The 13,825-nt window shown below is 36.3% G+C and overlaps 1 protein-coding gene across 8 annotated transcripts in view; it reads left to right on the top strand.

Annotated features, from left to right (window-relative positions):
• RYR2 (ryanodine receptor 2) overlaps positions 1–13,825 on the top strand; it is an 805,689-nt gene that overhangs the window by 399,082 nt on the left and 392,782 nt on the right. For all 8 annotated transcript variants that reach the window (XM_033200167.1, XM_033200166.1, XM_033200162.1 and 5 more), the window contains exon 13: positions 11,751–11,915. In XM_033200167.1, coding sequence (XP_033056058.1) covers positions 11,751–11,915 — 165 coding nt within the window. The remainder of the gene's footprint in view (positions 1–11,750; positions 11,916–13,825) is intronic.

Genomic DNA, 13,825 nt, shown 5'->3' with positions numbered 1-13,825 from the left:
CATATGACATATGTATTATATGTTTTATATGTTATATCCATAACATGTTATATGCATAACAATATATGTTGAAAATGTTATATACATAATGTATATTGATCTGGAGATATGTATAACAATATATTGATCTGGAAAAATATCCCTGAAAATACTGTTCAGTAAAATATTGTTTTACTCAACAGTTTGAGTTGTAAATTGTAATATAGGTATTGCAAATCTTATGATAGATTTTAATGTAATCTATTGTTGTAATATTATAGGTATTGCAAATCTTATTTTTGTAATTAAAAAATAAATCTTCATAGTTGTGTTTGTATATGATTTGATGGCAGTTGTGGAAGGAGATACACTAATCATTTAACTTAGAGTATTTTAGAAAGATCAAAATGAAAGCTGTATGAGAATATGAAGGCAGAGAGATTTTTTCTTAAACTTAAAAAATATATCTCTGGATTATTTTGGCTATTACTATAGTCATGTTTATTTTACAACAAAATCAGTGAAAGAAAAAACAACCATTGCACTGACATTCTGGGACATAAGTTCTGTGCATATTTTTTATTTATTTAGGATGGATTCCTAGAAATGGAAATTGTGACTTAAAAGCTGTGAATATTTTTGAATGTTCTTGAGACAGATTGTCTAAAGCAATAGCTTTTGAATCCTTTTTCTCTGAATATCTCTCCTAATATTCTCTCCATGTTAGAATAGGGCTCGTATTTGAGGACTTTTGACTCTCCAGATCCTTCTGTGATTTCTGCTCAGGGATTCTGTTTCTGGAATTTGGCAATTGTGTAACGTCACCGGTTGCACGGAGGTAGAGAGGCCAAAGATCCCAACTTTTCTTTAAGTGAACAATGTGGTTTCTCTGAAGCTACTTTCCTGCCTGGTGTTCAGGGAGCCACTCGAGTGTACAGGTTAATAACTTGCTGCCATACTTCCAGCCACTTCATTCATGCCGGTAATTTCATATGATCACGTGGTTGGAGGCAGTGAAAGTGAAGGCGAGATTTCAGGAGAAATTTTTTTTAATCACGGTATATTTTTAATTTTAATATAACTAGAAGATTAGATAATAAAGTTTTTCCCATGAAGTAGAGATAATAACTTCCAATTATTTCTTTTAAAATGACTTTTTCTATTATATATTTAATGCATAGTCATTACAGAAAAATTTAAAGGCAGTACAACAATAGAGAAAGGAGAAAAGTAAATTCATGCACAATCCATCACTCAGAAACAACCTCTTGTGTGTGTATTTGAGTTGTAAGCAAATATTACATATTTTGATGATGAGTAGTGTTAATTATATGCTATCTTGGGCCTAATTTTTATTTAATAACATATACTACTATATTCTTTAATAGAACTTGGCAATAATTCAACATCTTATTATATAGATTTATCGTAATTCATGCAGTTACTTTATTATATTTGAATATTTAGCTTATTTTCCATTTTTCACTTTTAAGCTGAATATTTTTATCTCTGAATATTTCTATATATTGCTGACTACTTCTTTTTTGGAAGTTGTACTATTTGGTCTAAGAATATGAACATTTTGGCCGGGTGCGGTGGCTCACACCTGTCATCCCAGCACTTTGGGAGGCCGAGGCGGGCGGATCACGAGGTCAAGAAATCGCGAGCATCCTGACTAACACGGTGAAACCCCGTTTCTACTAAAAATACAAGAAAATTAGTCGGGCGTGGTGGCGGCGCCTGTAGTCCCAGCTACTCGGGAGGCTGAGGCAGGAGAATGGCGTAAACCCGGGAGGCGGAGCTTGCATGAGCCCGAGATCGCGCCACTGCACTCCAGCCTGGGGGACAGAGTGCGACTCCGTCTCAAAAAAAAAAAAAAAAAAAAAAAAAGAGATTCAAAGCTTTGGTACTGGAGGCTCTCAGAGGGCAGAACAGGATCTGTTTTGTTCACCGTGGATAGTGCAGTACCTGACACTTAGTGGGGATTGCTAAACGTCCCTAGTGGGTGAATGCACGTGGCCAAAGTAGCTTCAGAACTTCGCACCAGTATTTATGCTAAGCAGCAGGGTATGAAACTTTACATTTCTGTGCGACCTCATCAGCAGATGATTTTAAAATCTGATAATTTTGATAGATGAAAAATCAGTTGTATTCTATTTTATATTCTATGAGTAAGTTAACCTCTTTTACTGTAAAACTCCTATCATTTTAAAAGCAAATTATAATGATACAGTATTCCAGTGAGTGAAACAAATTCCACAATAAGCAAATTTTAGCAATTGGCCTTTTTTTTTTTTTAATTCTCGGAATGTATGTGGCTTTTAAAAGCAGATGAATTTGAACTTTCCTACCCTTCATTCCGTATCTCCCAGAGCAATGACTTTAGACTTTTTTAAAAAATATGCCTTGTACAGTTTAATCTTGAATGTGCTTGAGATTATTTAAGGCATTTAATATATCTTAAATATATATATGCATCTCATAATATTTGAAATGAGCTCAGAATCATAACTTGTGTAGCGACAGAAACAGAATCATAACAACAATGTATTTCCAATTGGGAACTTCTGAATGTACCAGCAAAGCTACTGTAAGACTGGGCATAAATATATTCAGTTGGGAATGGAAAGAAAATTCTTATTATCTGGTGAGTCGAAGTGGTATGGGGGATTTGATTCTCCTGGCTCAGTCTTCTCTGGGAAGGGAAGGGATGGAGATTTTTTATACCCACTTCCAAATTCTTTGAAATTCTGCTCGTGTCCTAACTTGAACTTTCTGTAATCATGGTTAGTGTCTTTCCAATTAGGACTGTCTCTGGATATTACGAATTAGGAATTTAAAAAATGACTTTTGTTTACAACAATGCCTGACTTCCAAGACTGTAGTCCGGAGCTGGTGACTCAAATTCTTATTTCATTGGTTAAAAGTAGAGCAGTGACGTCTTTTTCTTATATCTGTTTTTCTGTCATCACTGTCATTATCAGCATCATTTTCTCAAAGCAAATTAATGCTTTTGGATAACTTCCTTTAGAATGCACAGTACACTTTTTACTATATATTTTACTACTGTGTTTTAAATTTTTAAATTCTTAAATCCCTTATTTTCAGAAGTTTGTAAATACCAATAACTCTATTAGGGGAGAGCTATAACTTAAATAAATTTAATTATTAAAACCATCTGCTAATTAAAATGTTTAGAAATGTTTAGGTGACTGTGTGTGTGTGTGTGTGTGGTATCTTAGAGAAAAGAATAAATTAATGTGTGATTCTTGTGTAATATTTTACCCAATTTTGACTGGTAGAAAATTGTTTTTAAAATAGAAGATACTTCTGATACTAGAAAAGTAGTTAAAATCCAGCTGCAAAAAGGGCTGTGGAACTAACATAATTTGATAGTTTAGTTTCATTTAAAATAAGTTACAAAACACAAATGGGTCTCTCAGGAAAAAATACATGGCACAGAAATACGTATCTAAAACTACACTCACATATACAGACATGAAAAATTAGAGTCATTAATAGTGCTGATTATATTTATAATAGAATCTTGTTTTAATTGGAAGCCCAATGAAATAAAAATCCATTCATGCTGAAAAGTATTTTCTGCAATTATATAATAAAGCAGCATTGAACTTAGAACTACTGAAACACAATAAAAAAGAGACCTTGATTAAAGATGAAAATATATATATTTTTAATATTGTTTTACATTGGTAACATTTCGGAGAAAATAGAGTAACCCAACAGATTCACTTAATCCCTTTGCTAGTTACCACATTTGGTCATGGTCTCTGTTCTTTAAAATACATATTGGATTCACTGAAAGGTATATTTGATACATTTCCCCCCTCAGTGTCACTGGTAGGTTGAAAATTCTTGCCCTCTTTTTACATACTTCTGCCATATTTCCCATGAAGAGGAGTCCTCACATTGTAAAAGGGAAACACGTATTAAAAAATGATGTAACATGTATCTTATACCTTACATCTTAGACATACATCTCCTACCATATTTCCCATGAAGCGAACTACTTACATTGTGAAAAGCAAACACTTTTAAAAAAATGATGTAACATATCTTAGACCTGAGGTATACTTTGAGTATGCAATAATAATGAGTGACTGCTAGTTGACATAATTACTGTCTTGCAAATCAAGTTTTCATTACTGATGGAAAATCAGACATTTCTAGGTCAGGTGCAAATCTCAGTTTTCATTTGGGTTTAGGAGTTTTGGTTTTGAAATTCTGAAATGAAAATCACTTCTTCGGAACCCTTGCATTTACACGAGCAGTCCCTTAACCCTAGCTGTGTAAGACCGTATTGAAAGTGTAAGCACATTTGGAAGATTTTATAAATCATTAAGATCATTTTAACTTAAGATTTTAAAGGCGAGACTGGCTTTAAAATGCCATGTTGCTAGTTGACATAAGGGGCATTTCCTCAACTGTCATTGGGGTGCCTTTGACACTAATGTGAACATTCACCAGTCAATCTCAGATACAGGGTTTGATGGGAGAATCAACGATTGCTGACAACACTGTATATTAAGGAAAAAACTGAATAAAATAGGAAATTGTTTACAATGTATCCTACTTTGTTTTCTTTCTTTCTTTTTTTTTTTTTTTTGAGACGGAGTCTTGCTCTGTCACCCAGGCTGGAGTGCAGTGGCCGGATCTCAGCTCACTGCAAGCTCCGCCTCCCGGGTTCCCGCCATTCTCCTGCCTCAGCCTCCCGAGTAGCTGGGACTACAGGCGCCCGCCACCTCGCCCGGCTAGATTTTTGTATTTTTTAGTAGAGACGGGGTTTCACCGTGTTAGCCAGGATGGTCTTGATCTCCTGACCTCGTGATCCGCCCGTCTCGGCCTCCCAAAGTGCTGGGATTACAGGCTTGAGCCACCGCGCCCGGCCTGTTTTCTTTTAAGGAAAATATTTTACATAATGAAGAATGCTATTTGATGAATGTAGATTTTCTTAGAAACATTCTTCACTTTCTCTATTCCTAGAAGTTTTAACCATTGTTTTCAAGTGTGTTGAGATGTTCGTTTTAATCATAAGGCAGGTCTTGCCAATCGTATGTGTATCCAATCCCCAACCCACAGGATAACATTTTTTTAGCTTAAAATGCCACTGAAACATTTCTCTGTAGGCGATTTCCTCTGTTTTTTTCCTCCCTATGTACCATGGATAGAAGTCTTTTGCTATGGAAATGATGGAATAGCAGTTTCAAATAAGACTGTCAATAAGATTACAAAAATTATGGAACAAATGTCAAAAATACAATACAACTTTTTTTTTTTTTTTTTTTTTGAGACAGAGTCTCTCATTCAAGCAATTCCCCCACCTCAGCCTCCCAGGTAGCTGGGACGACAGGCGTGCACCATCACACCCAGCAAATTTTTGTAGTTTTAGTAGAGACGGAGTTTTGCCATGTTGCCCAGGCTGGTCTTGAACTCCTGAGCTCAAGCGATCTGCCTGCTTTGGCCTCCCAAAATGTTGGGATTACCCAGGCATGTGCCACAATGCCAGACTAAAACATTTTTAAGATGTTTTTACTATATTATTTTTATTTGGATTTTTTAATTTTTCATTCAGAATATGTTTCAGACGTTTTAAAATGTACACTGTCACACACTGAAAATAAAGGTAGAGGTGACTAACTTATGTGTCAAACAATGTGCTAAGCATCTTTCATGCTTTACCTTATTTAATCCTAACACAACTCTATGGAGTTAAGATGCTGTTTTTTTATCTTTATTATGCAGTTGAGGAAACTGAGGCTTAGGTAAGATATGTGGCAGGACCAAAATCACCTACATAGTAAGAGTAAAACCCTCTTTAGTATGAAAATTAAAGATTTTATAAAGAACTTGTAATGTTTTTTTCTTATCAAAACAGTTATACAAAGTTATCAATGGAAATGAATTTTGCATTTACTTGGGATTAAATTCAAAAGAAATTTTTTCAGTAGTCTTTTCTCAAGGGTCATTGATAACCCGATAAAATAGTGCCAATCATGGTTTTACAGAAGATAGAGAAATTCAGTTATAGTTGTATGCTGGTCCTTTTTAATGACTGTAAGCATGAGAATGAACCCATTGAAGCCTTCTGTGATTAATATATCATAATTTGATAGTTTAATTTTATTTAATATAAGTTACAAAACAAGTGGTTATCTCAGGAAAAAATAGATGACATAGAAATACATACTAAAGCTCCATTCTCGTATACAGACACATTGTGATGAATTCGAGTAATCAATCAGGGTTCAGCCAGAGATGCAGAACCAGTGGAGATGTGTATATATTAAGGCATTTATTATATAGGTTTGCTGACTGAGATTGTGAGGGCTGGGTAAGTAAGCCTGCCACCTGCAGGGGCAAGTGTTCTGGCAAGGATGATTATGATCAGGCTGGAATCCTTAGGCATGGGCTGATGCTGTTGTCCACAGGTGGCCAGGAAGAGAGGACCAAGAACAGGGTAAAACCCCATGGAAACTAGCTGTTTGTAGTTTATGTGCTCAGGGAAAGCCTGAACCCTTTGAAAGAGCTCATCTGGTAACATCCATCTTGGAAAATCTCTCATTTGATTTACTCAAAGTCAATTGATAAGGAACCTTAATTACATCTACAAGATCCCTTGACCTTCGCCATCTAAGATAACCTCATTGCAGGAGTGATATCCTGTTCTATTCATTGGTCCCAGCACACTCCAGGGGAGGGTATCGTATGGGGTGTTAGAGGGCTGTTATGTAGGCGCTGTGACCTTAAGCTCTGTGACTGCTGCTGTGGAATCCCCCCAAAGACCCCTTCAGCATGAGAAACTTTAAAAATCCTTTCTTTCCACAAACTCACTCACCAGAGTAGCTTCTCCTGAGAAGCTGAGGGATCATGTGTGATTTTTTTTTTTTTTTTTTTTTTTTTTGGCATTTCTGTCCTGGAAGGGCTAAGCCTGGCCTGTCAGTACCACTCATTTCTCTTACCTTGTAACATTTTTAGACTCTCTTTTCACAGTGACCAGCTATTCTGTGCTGCAGTGTGGCACCACAAAGGAGCACATACAAAAATTCTTTGGACTTTTTAATTCTTTTCTAACTTTAACCATTATTTGTCTTAAAGAGACCTGGCTATTAAAATACCAATAAAAACCACATCACCTAAGGATAAAGGCCGTTTTTCTTTAGTTACCTGACAGAGTAATTTGGATAGACATAAGGATGATTTTTAACTATGCTAGAAGAATGCCTCTGAACTGCATGCTCTGTATTATAAGAAATAATTCTATAGGACTAGTTTTAGTCTTTCACTGAGTTTAGTTTTGTATATCTAGTATGCATATATCACTTAGTATATCTATATATATAAGGCCACAGTTCTTCAGAAATAGTTTTGGCTTCATTATGAGTCAGTTTGGTATATCCAGTGCCAGATATCACTTAATACTTTTCAGACCAATCTTTTTACATCTGGATCTATTTTAATATTCATTTGAAAATTAGATGTTCCAAGCACTTACGAATGGGATTATTTGAATGCTCATAATGGGAGTAATTTGTCAGCACAGTTTTTATGGGAAATCTGAAGGGATTTCCAGAAATTCATCAAGGATCTGACATTTGCAGGCACTGTTCTGGTCCTGAGACTATGTGGGGTCAGGGTGGAGGGATCAGACATATGATTCCTGCTGTCAACAAGGTGAGTGATAGTCAAGGGGAAAGAAGACAATTAAGGAACAGTTTTAACAAAGTGCCAACATTTCCCTGATAGTGGAAGTACAACCTGCTATGAGGGTACATGAATGAAAAGAGAAAACATACATACAAACCTCTTAGATTGAAAAAGCAGTGTTTGCAATAATTCTAGGCTGTGCTGAAAAGAGTTATTTTATCTTTGAGTATTTTTATAGCTCTTAAAGTCTCAAGATTATTCTTGCAGGATAGAAGACTGTAAAAGTTAAAAATGTACAGGTTTTAATGAATAAGATAATGCTTATAAGATAATGCTAAGATTAGGAAGATCTTGACATTTTCTTGATTAAGTGTAGGAGGTATAGGAATTAAATTTTATATAGTATTTTGAGGGAAGTTTCCATTTAATAGCAAAATACTTAAACTAGAGTGTTTTAATGGCAATCTGATCTACAGATTGGAAAATTTCTGTTGATTAACTTTTAATTTCATTAACTCTTTTTTATACAATTCCAATCTGATGCTAAGCTGACCCAGTTATTTTTGTATTTAAATTATTCTTTTCATTTTCCGATTTCATTTATTTTTTGTGATGTATAATTTAGCTCTATTTATTCATTATATGTTTTCTTTTATAGTTTTGAACATATTTTATATTTATAATAGTTGCTATAAAGTCCTTGTCTGCTAGTTGTAGGATCTGCGCCATCTTTGCATTGATTTGTATTACCTATACTCTTGTTGTTTTTGTTTTTACAAAAACTAGAGCTCACATTTTCTAGTTTCTTTATATCTGCTTATTTTTGACAGCATATTGGATATTGGAAATGATATGTAGTAGAGGCTCTGAACTTCAAGTTTTTTTCTGAAGAGTGATTTTGGTTTTGCAGGCAGTTAACCTCATTGGATTGAAACTTCAGTTTTATCTCTTTTACATGAGGAGTTGCTTATATTTTTACTCAAATCTTTCAGCTTCCATCTGTTGCCATTATACGGGGCTTTCCTAGAGCATACATAGTCAGCAGAATTTGGAAAAATTTTTTACAAAGGTTTTGTAGGTAACTTTGTGTCCAGGATTTAGCACATCTAATTATTCTGTTGCTTGTGAGCCCTGAAGCATATCCTCTGATACCTCAAGCCAATAAAGCAGCAGATTTCTGCTGCCAGAGTAGCAGACACATTGAACACTGCATGCCCCAAAGCAAAAGGCAGCCACTTACCAATCACATAAGGTGCTGTTTGCCTTTTGAGAGAGATCTGCTTTTCAATTTCTTCCTGCTTTTGGCCCACGTGCCTTTAAGTCGATTCTTAAAAGTATTTTTTCCAAATTGTATAATCGTTTCTATAGGAGCATTCACTCCAGTGAATTTCTTCATCATTTTCCAAAATAGAACAACTCAAAAGAAAAATAAAATTTAAAAGGTGATGCCAAAATTAAGGCCATTAATAGAGATAGGGTACAGCTAATACAGAGTTTTAGTAAGATTATTACTTGCCTAATCTGAGCACTTTATTTCCAGTAACACAGGCTAATATTCTGTTGGATGCTTTTACTAGATGTCACATTTGTGGTACATGCTATACTTCAGCTTATGGTCATTCAAAGGATCTAGATTATTTTCATCTGAATTTCTCCTAAGCCTGAGCTACAGAAAATGACAGGAGATAAAGAAGGAAAGAACATGGATGGCCTTTGGTCTTTCATTCAGCAAGTGATCTCACTTATTTTTTTCTGATGTAACTTCAGCATTTTTTACCTCACTCAAGGGTTAGAGTAATTTTTAAAACAGTTATCTGCTGGGAGCGGTGGCTCATACATGTAATCCCAGCACTTTGGGAGGCCGAGGTGGTTGGATCACCTGAGGTCAGGAGTTTAAGCCTAGCCTCACCAACATGGTGAAATCCTGTCCCTACTAAAAATACAAAAATTAGCCGGGTGTGGTGGTGGTTGCCTGTTGTCCCAGCTACTCAGGAGGCTGAGGCAGGAAAATTTCTTGAAACCAGGAGGCAGAGATTACAGTGAGCCGAGACTGCACCACTGCATTCCAGCCTGGGTGACACAGCAAGACTCCATCTAAAAAAAAAAAAACCAAAAAAACATAATCATCATGAAATTTCACAATTAAATCTTCTAATCCAGAGACGGATGTGAAATACATCAATAAAATACAAAGAAAGCATAATTTCACAATTAATAATTGTGTGACTTCTTAATATACAATCCATATACCTACAAATAATCTAGCCACAAACCAATTTGCTTGAAGAAAAGACCAAAAAAAAAAAAAAAAAAAAAAGTTAGAGGCTCACTGTTCTGTTCTGAAGAGATAATTACAGTGTTTTATTATTTTCCCAGAATTTAATTTTTCTATTGACAGGGTTGGTATAAGCAGATTAGTAGTTTATCTAGGTTGATAGAATGAAATTGGAAAGGTTTTATTGTCTGTTTTATTACAGATGCTTTGAATAGTGTTTCAAGTTATTTGCATAATGATTGAATCAACTTAATTGATAATTATATATTAGGTGACCTTGATCTTTTGTGTTAAAAATTTCAACTCATTTTAATTTGAATTTTCAATTGTTTATGGAGTGTTCATAATTATTTTCAGGTCATTAATTATTAATACATTATACAAATGACATGAAAAGTCTGTTAAACATTGGGGTTGTTTTAAAATTGTTCGTTTTTGTGTAGCAGACATACATTTTACTCTGACTGAATCTTCAAAACATTCGTGTAACTATAATTATAAATAAAAGTCATATGACCAAAGACATAGAAGACACGTAAAAGAAATTAACAAGGAAGGTTAGACCAAGGAAGAAAAAAGAATAAGAGACTAAAGAAAGGAGGTACCGGCTGGGCGTGGTGGCTCACGCCTGTAATCCCAGCACTTTGGGAGGCCGAGGCGGGCGGATCACAAGGTCAGGAGATCGAGACCATCCTGGCTAACCTGGTGAAACCCCGTCTCTACTAAAAATACAAAAATTAGCCGGGCGAGATGGCGGCGCCTGTAGTCCCAGCTACTGGGAGGCTGAGGCAGGAGAATGGCGTGAACGCGGGAGGCGGAGCTTGCAGTGAGCCGAGATCGCACCACTGCACTCCAGCCTGGGCGACAGAGTGAGACTCCGTCTCAAAAAAAAGAGAAAAAAAAAGGAAGTACCTTTGGCTTTTTCATTGTTGCTTTAGGGACTGTACGGGACTTGAAGGCATAGTGAGTTCCTGAAGATCACAGCTATGCACGGGAGGAAAAATGGAAAGAGAGCATGTTGGAGGAGGAAGTGCTGACATAAACAGAGATGTGAAAGAAACATTTGGTTGGTGTCAGAGGATGGATTGCTACTTCCTAGGAGAGGAAGCTTGGCACAGTAGCCCTTTAAGGACGAATACCTCTGTAGTCCAAGTTGGCAATTGCAGTAGTAGAAACTGAATTTTAGCTTTGATTAGTTCAAAATAAATAATCATTTTTATTAACAGGTTCATTAGCAATCATTGCCACCATTATTATTGTCAAAATTGTCAAAAAAATTTCAAGTGTTTGTCCCAAGGACACTATTCTGAAATCTGCATGTATTATCTTATTTTTCTTTTGATCCCATGGAGAGGTACCTTATTAGCTTTATTTATGGATGCAAAAACTGAGGCTTAAAAGGTTTAATTAGCTTGCTAACATCTTAGAGGTAGTGAGTTGCAGAGGCTGAACTCAAAACTAAATCTCTCTGTCCCCCAAACCTTTGCTCTTTATCACCGATAAAGAAAAAAAAAAAAAAGCCACAAAAACCCAGGAAGGTTATTTAGCTTAAATTACTAATTTTAAGATCTCTGGTTTGGAGTTGGCCATTATGCAAAATAATAAAACTTAAAAATTTTACATTATGGCCAAAATACTGTTCTACCAATGTGAATAATTCAAGCATATGTTAAAGGTTGAACTGTTAGAATAAAATATTTGGCCATTATTTCAGGGGACTTCAGAGAGCTGAATTTTTTAAAGAACATATTTACAATAAGACGAAATTCTTTTGCTATACACTAGTATTTTTGAAATGTTTACTGACCTTTTTTCCCCCCTCTCTCCTTAGGAAAAATTGGATGTAGGAGTGAGAAAAGAAGTCGACGGCATGGGAACATCTGAAATAAAATACGGTGACTCAGTATGCTATATACAACATGTGGACACGGGACTATGGCTTACTTACCAGTCTGTGGATGTGAAATCCGTGAGAATGGGATCTATACAACGTAAGGTAAGATGATAGAAAAAAACGTAATTTATAGAAGTCATTTTTTATAAATAAAGTACCCAAGCACAAGTCGAAAAGAAGTGGCTAATCTTTTCAGTCACCTGCAAAAGTTCATAATTTTGCAAGCGAAAGGGCAGATGCCACTGTAATAGACTCTTCAGCTTTGTAAGGTGAACATAGCTGGATGTTACATCACTCATATATAGGATTATGGGATGCGTTTATTTAAATATGAAGTGAAGAAATATACAGTGCTGTCTTCTGGATTTTAGTTTAGTACAGTTCACTTTGTCCTCCATGCTTTGACAAAGTCCGTTACTGACATCCCCTTGCTTACTAGAAGAGGCCCGCCTTTTGGAAGTGATAATGATGCTCTTCCTGGCCTGCGCTGTTCTCCTACTCTCTTCCTGATTTCCAGACGTTGCCTTCAATTTCCCCAGCATGTCACTTAACAACACATTCCTTGCAGTCTATCAGACTACCATGGCTTTTACACACCTGTGCCTCTGCAGACTGTTTCTTCTGTTTAGAATACCTTCAAACCTTTTTTGGCTCCGTGACTCTTATCCATCATCTAGGGATGCAATTTATTTGTCATTTTAGAAGTTCTTCCTTACCGTATCAGCTTATTAGCTACTCCCTCCTTTGAGTTCTCATATTGTTCATCTGTAACTCATTACATTTTATAAACACACTCCTTGTGCTATTTTTAGTAGGCTACATATCTTTCTCTTTTTTTTTTTTTTGAGACAGAGTCTCGGTCTGTCGCCCAGGCTGGAGTGCAGTGGCCGGATCTCAGCTCACTGCAAGCTCCGCCTCCCAGGTTTTCGCCATTCTCCTACCTCAGCCTCCGGAGTAGCTGGGACTACAGGCGCCCGCCACCTCGCCCAGCTAGTTTTTTTTTGTATTTTTTAGTAGAGATGGGGTTTCACCGTGTTAGCCAGGATGGTCTCGATCTCCTGACCTCGTGATCCGCCCGTCTCGGCCTCCCAAAGTGCTGGGATTACAGGCTTGAGCCACCGCGACCGGCATATCTCTCTTTTTCTCACCACTGTCCCCCACCTCCCTGCAAATTTGCAACTCCCCTGAGGGAGTACATCATACTAGATTGTTTATGTTTTTACATGTGACATGCAGCACAGTGCACAGAACCAAATAACAACTCACATTGTTTCTGGAAACGTGAGACCTTGGAAAGGAAGGCTTTAATGATACAGACCTTTTTATTTTCAAGAGATTTATTAATCAAAATCTATACCCACATTCCAGTAACTAAATAGATCACTGTTCTTGTGATCTATTTAGAGTGACCAGTGCTGATTTTAGTGAAGGTGAAATCCGATGCTGCAGGGATAGAGTTTGACTTGAGTGCATCCCGGTACAACCTTCCTTGGAGCTTGGGATAGAGATCCTCAGACAATTCTGCAAGACCTATATCAGCATTATAATAAGATGATCCCTTGTTTTTTACGTCTTTGATCTAGGCTCATACATTTAAATGTACTTGTATGTATTCAATATTTGTGAAGCATTCCCTATTTCTTGCAACTGAAGGTGGCCGGTTTTAAAACTTTTTATTATAGATAATTTAAATTTATGCAAAATAACTAATAGTGTAATGAACCCGAGTCCTCACCATTCAACATTTTCAATGCTCTCTTCCTGTTGTTTCAGTTATACCTCCAATCCTATGATTATTACTGTTACTTATTTTCAACTTTTAGAGATAATATTTATACACATCGAAACGTAAACATTTAGCTGTAGAGAGTTTCTTTTTTTTTTTTTTCCTTAACACAAGAGTTTCACTCTGTCGCCTGGAGTGCAGTGGTGCGATCTCTGCTCACTGCAACCTCTGCCTCCTGGGTTCAAGCAATTCCCCTGTCTCAGCCTCCCGAGTAGCTGGAATTACA

The sequence above is a fragment of the Trachypithecus francoisi genome, unplaced genomic scaffold (genome assembly GCF_009764315.1).
Source record: "Trachypithecus francoisi isolate TF-2019V2 unplaced genomic scaffold, Tfra_2.0 Lachesis_group5, whole genome shotgun sequence".
Classification (NCBI taxonomy): Eukaryota; Metazoa; Chordata; class Mammalia; order Primates; family Cercopithecidae; genus Trachypithecus; species Trachypithecus francoisi.
This window is presented reverse-complemented; position numbering and strand designations above follow the sequence as displayed.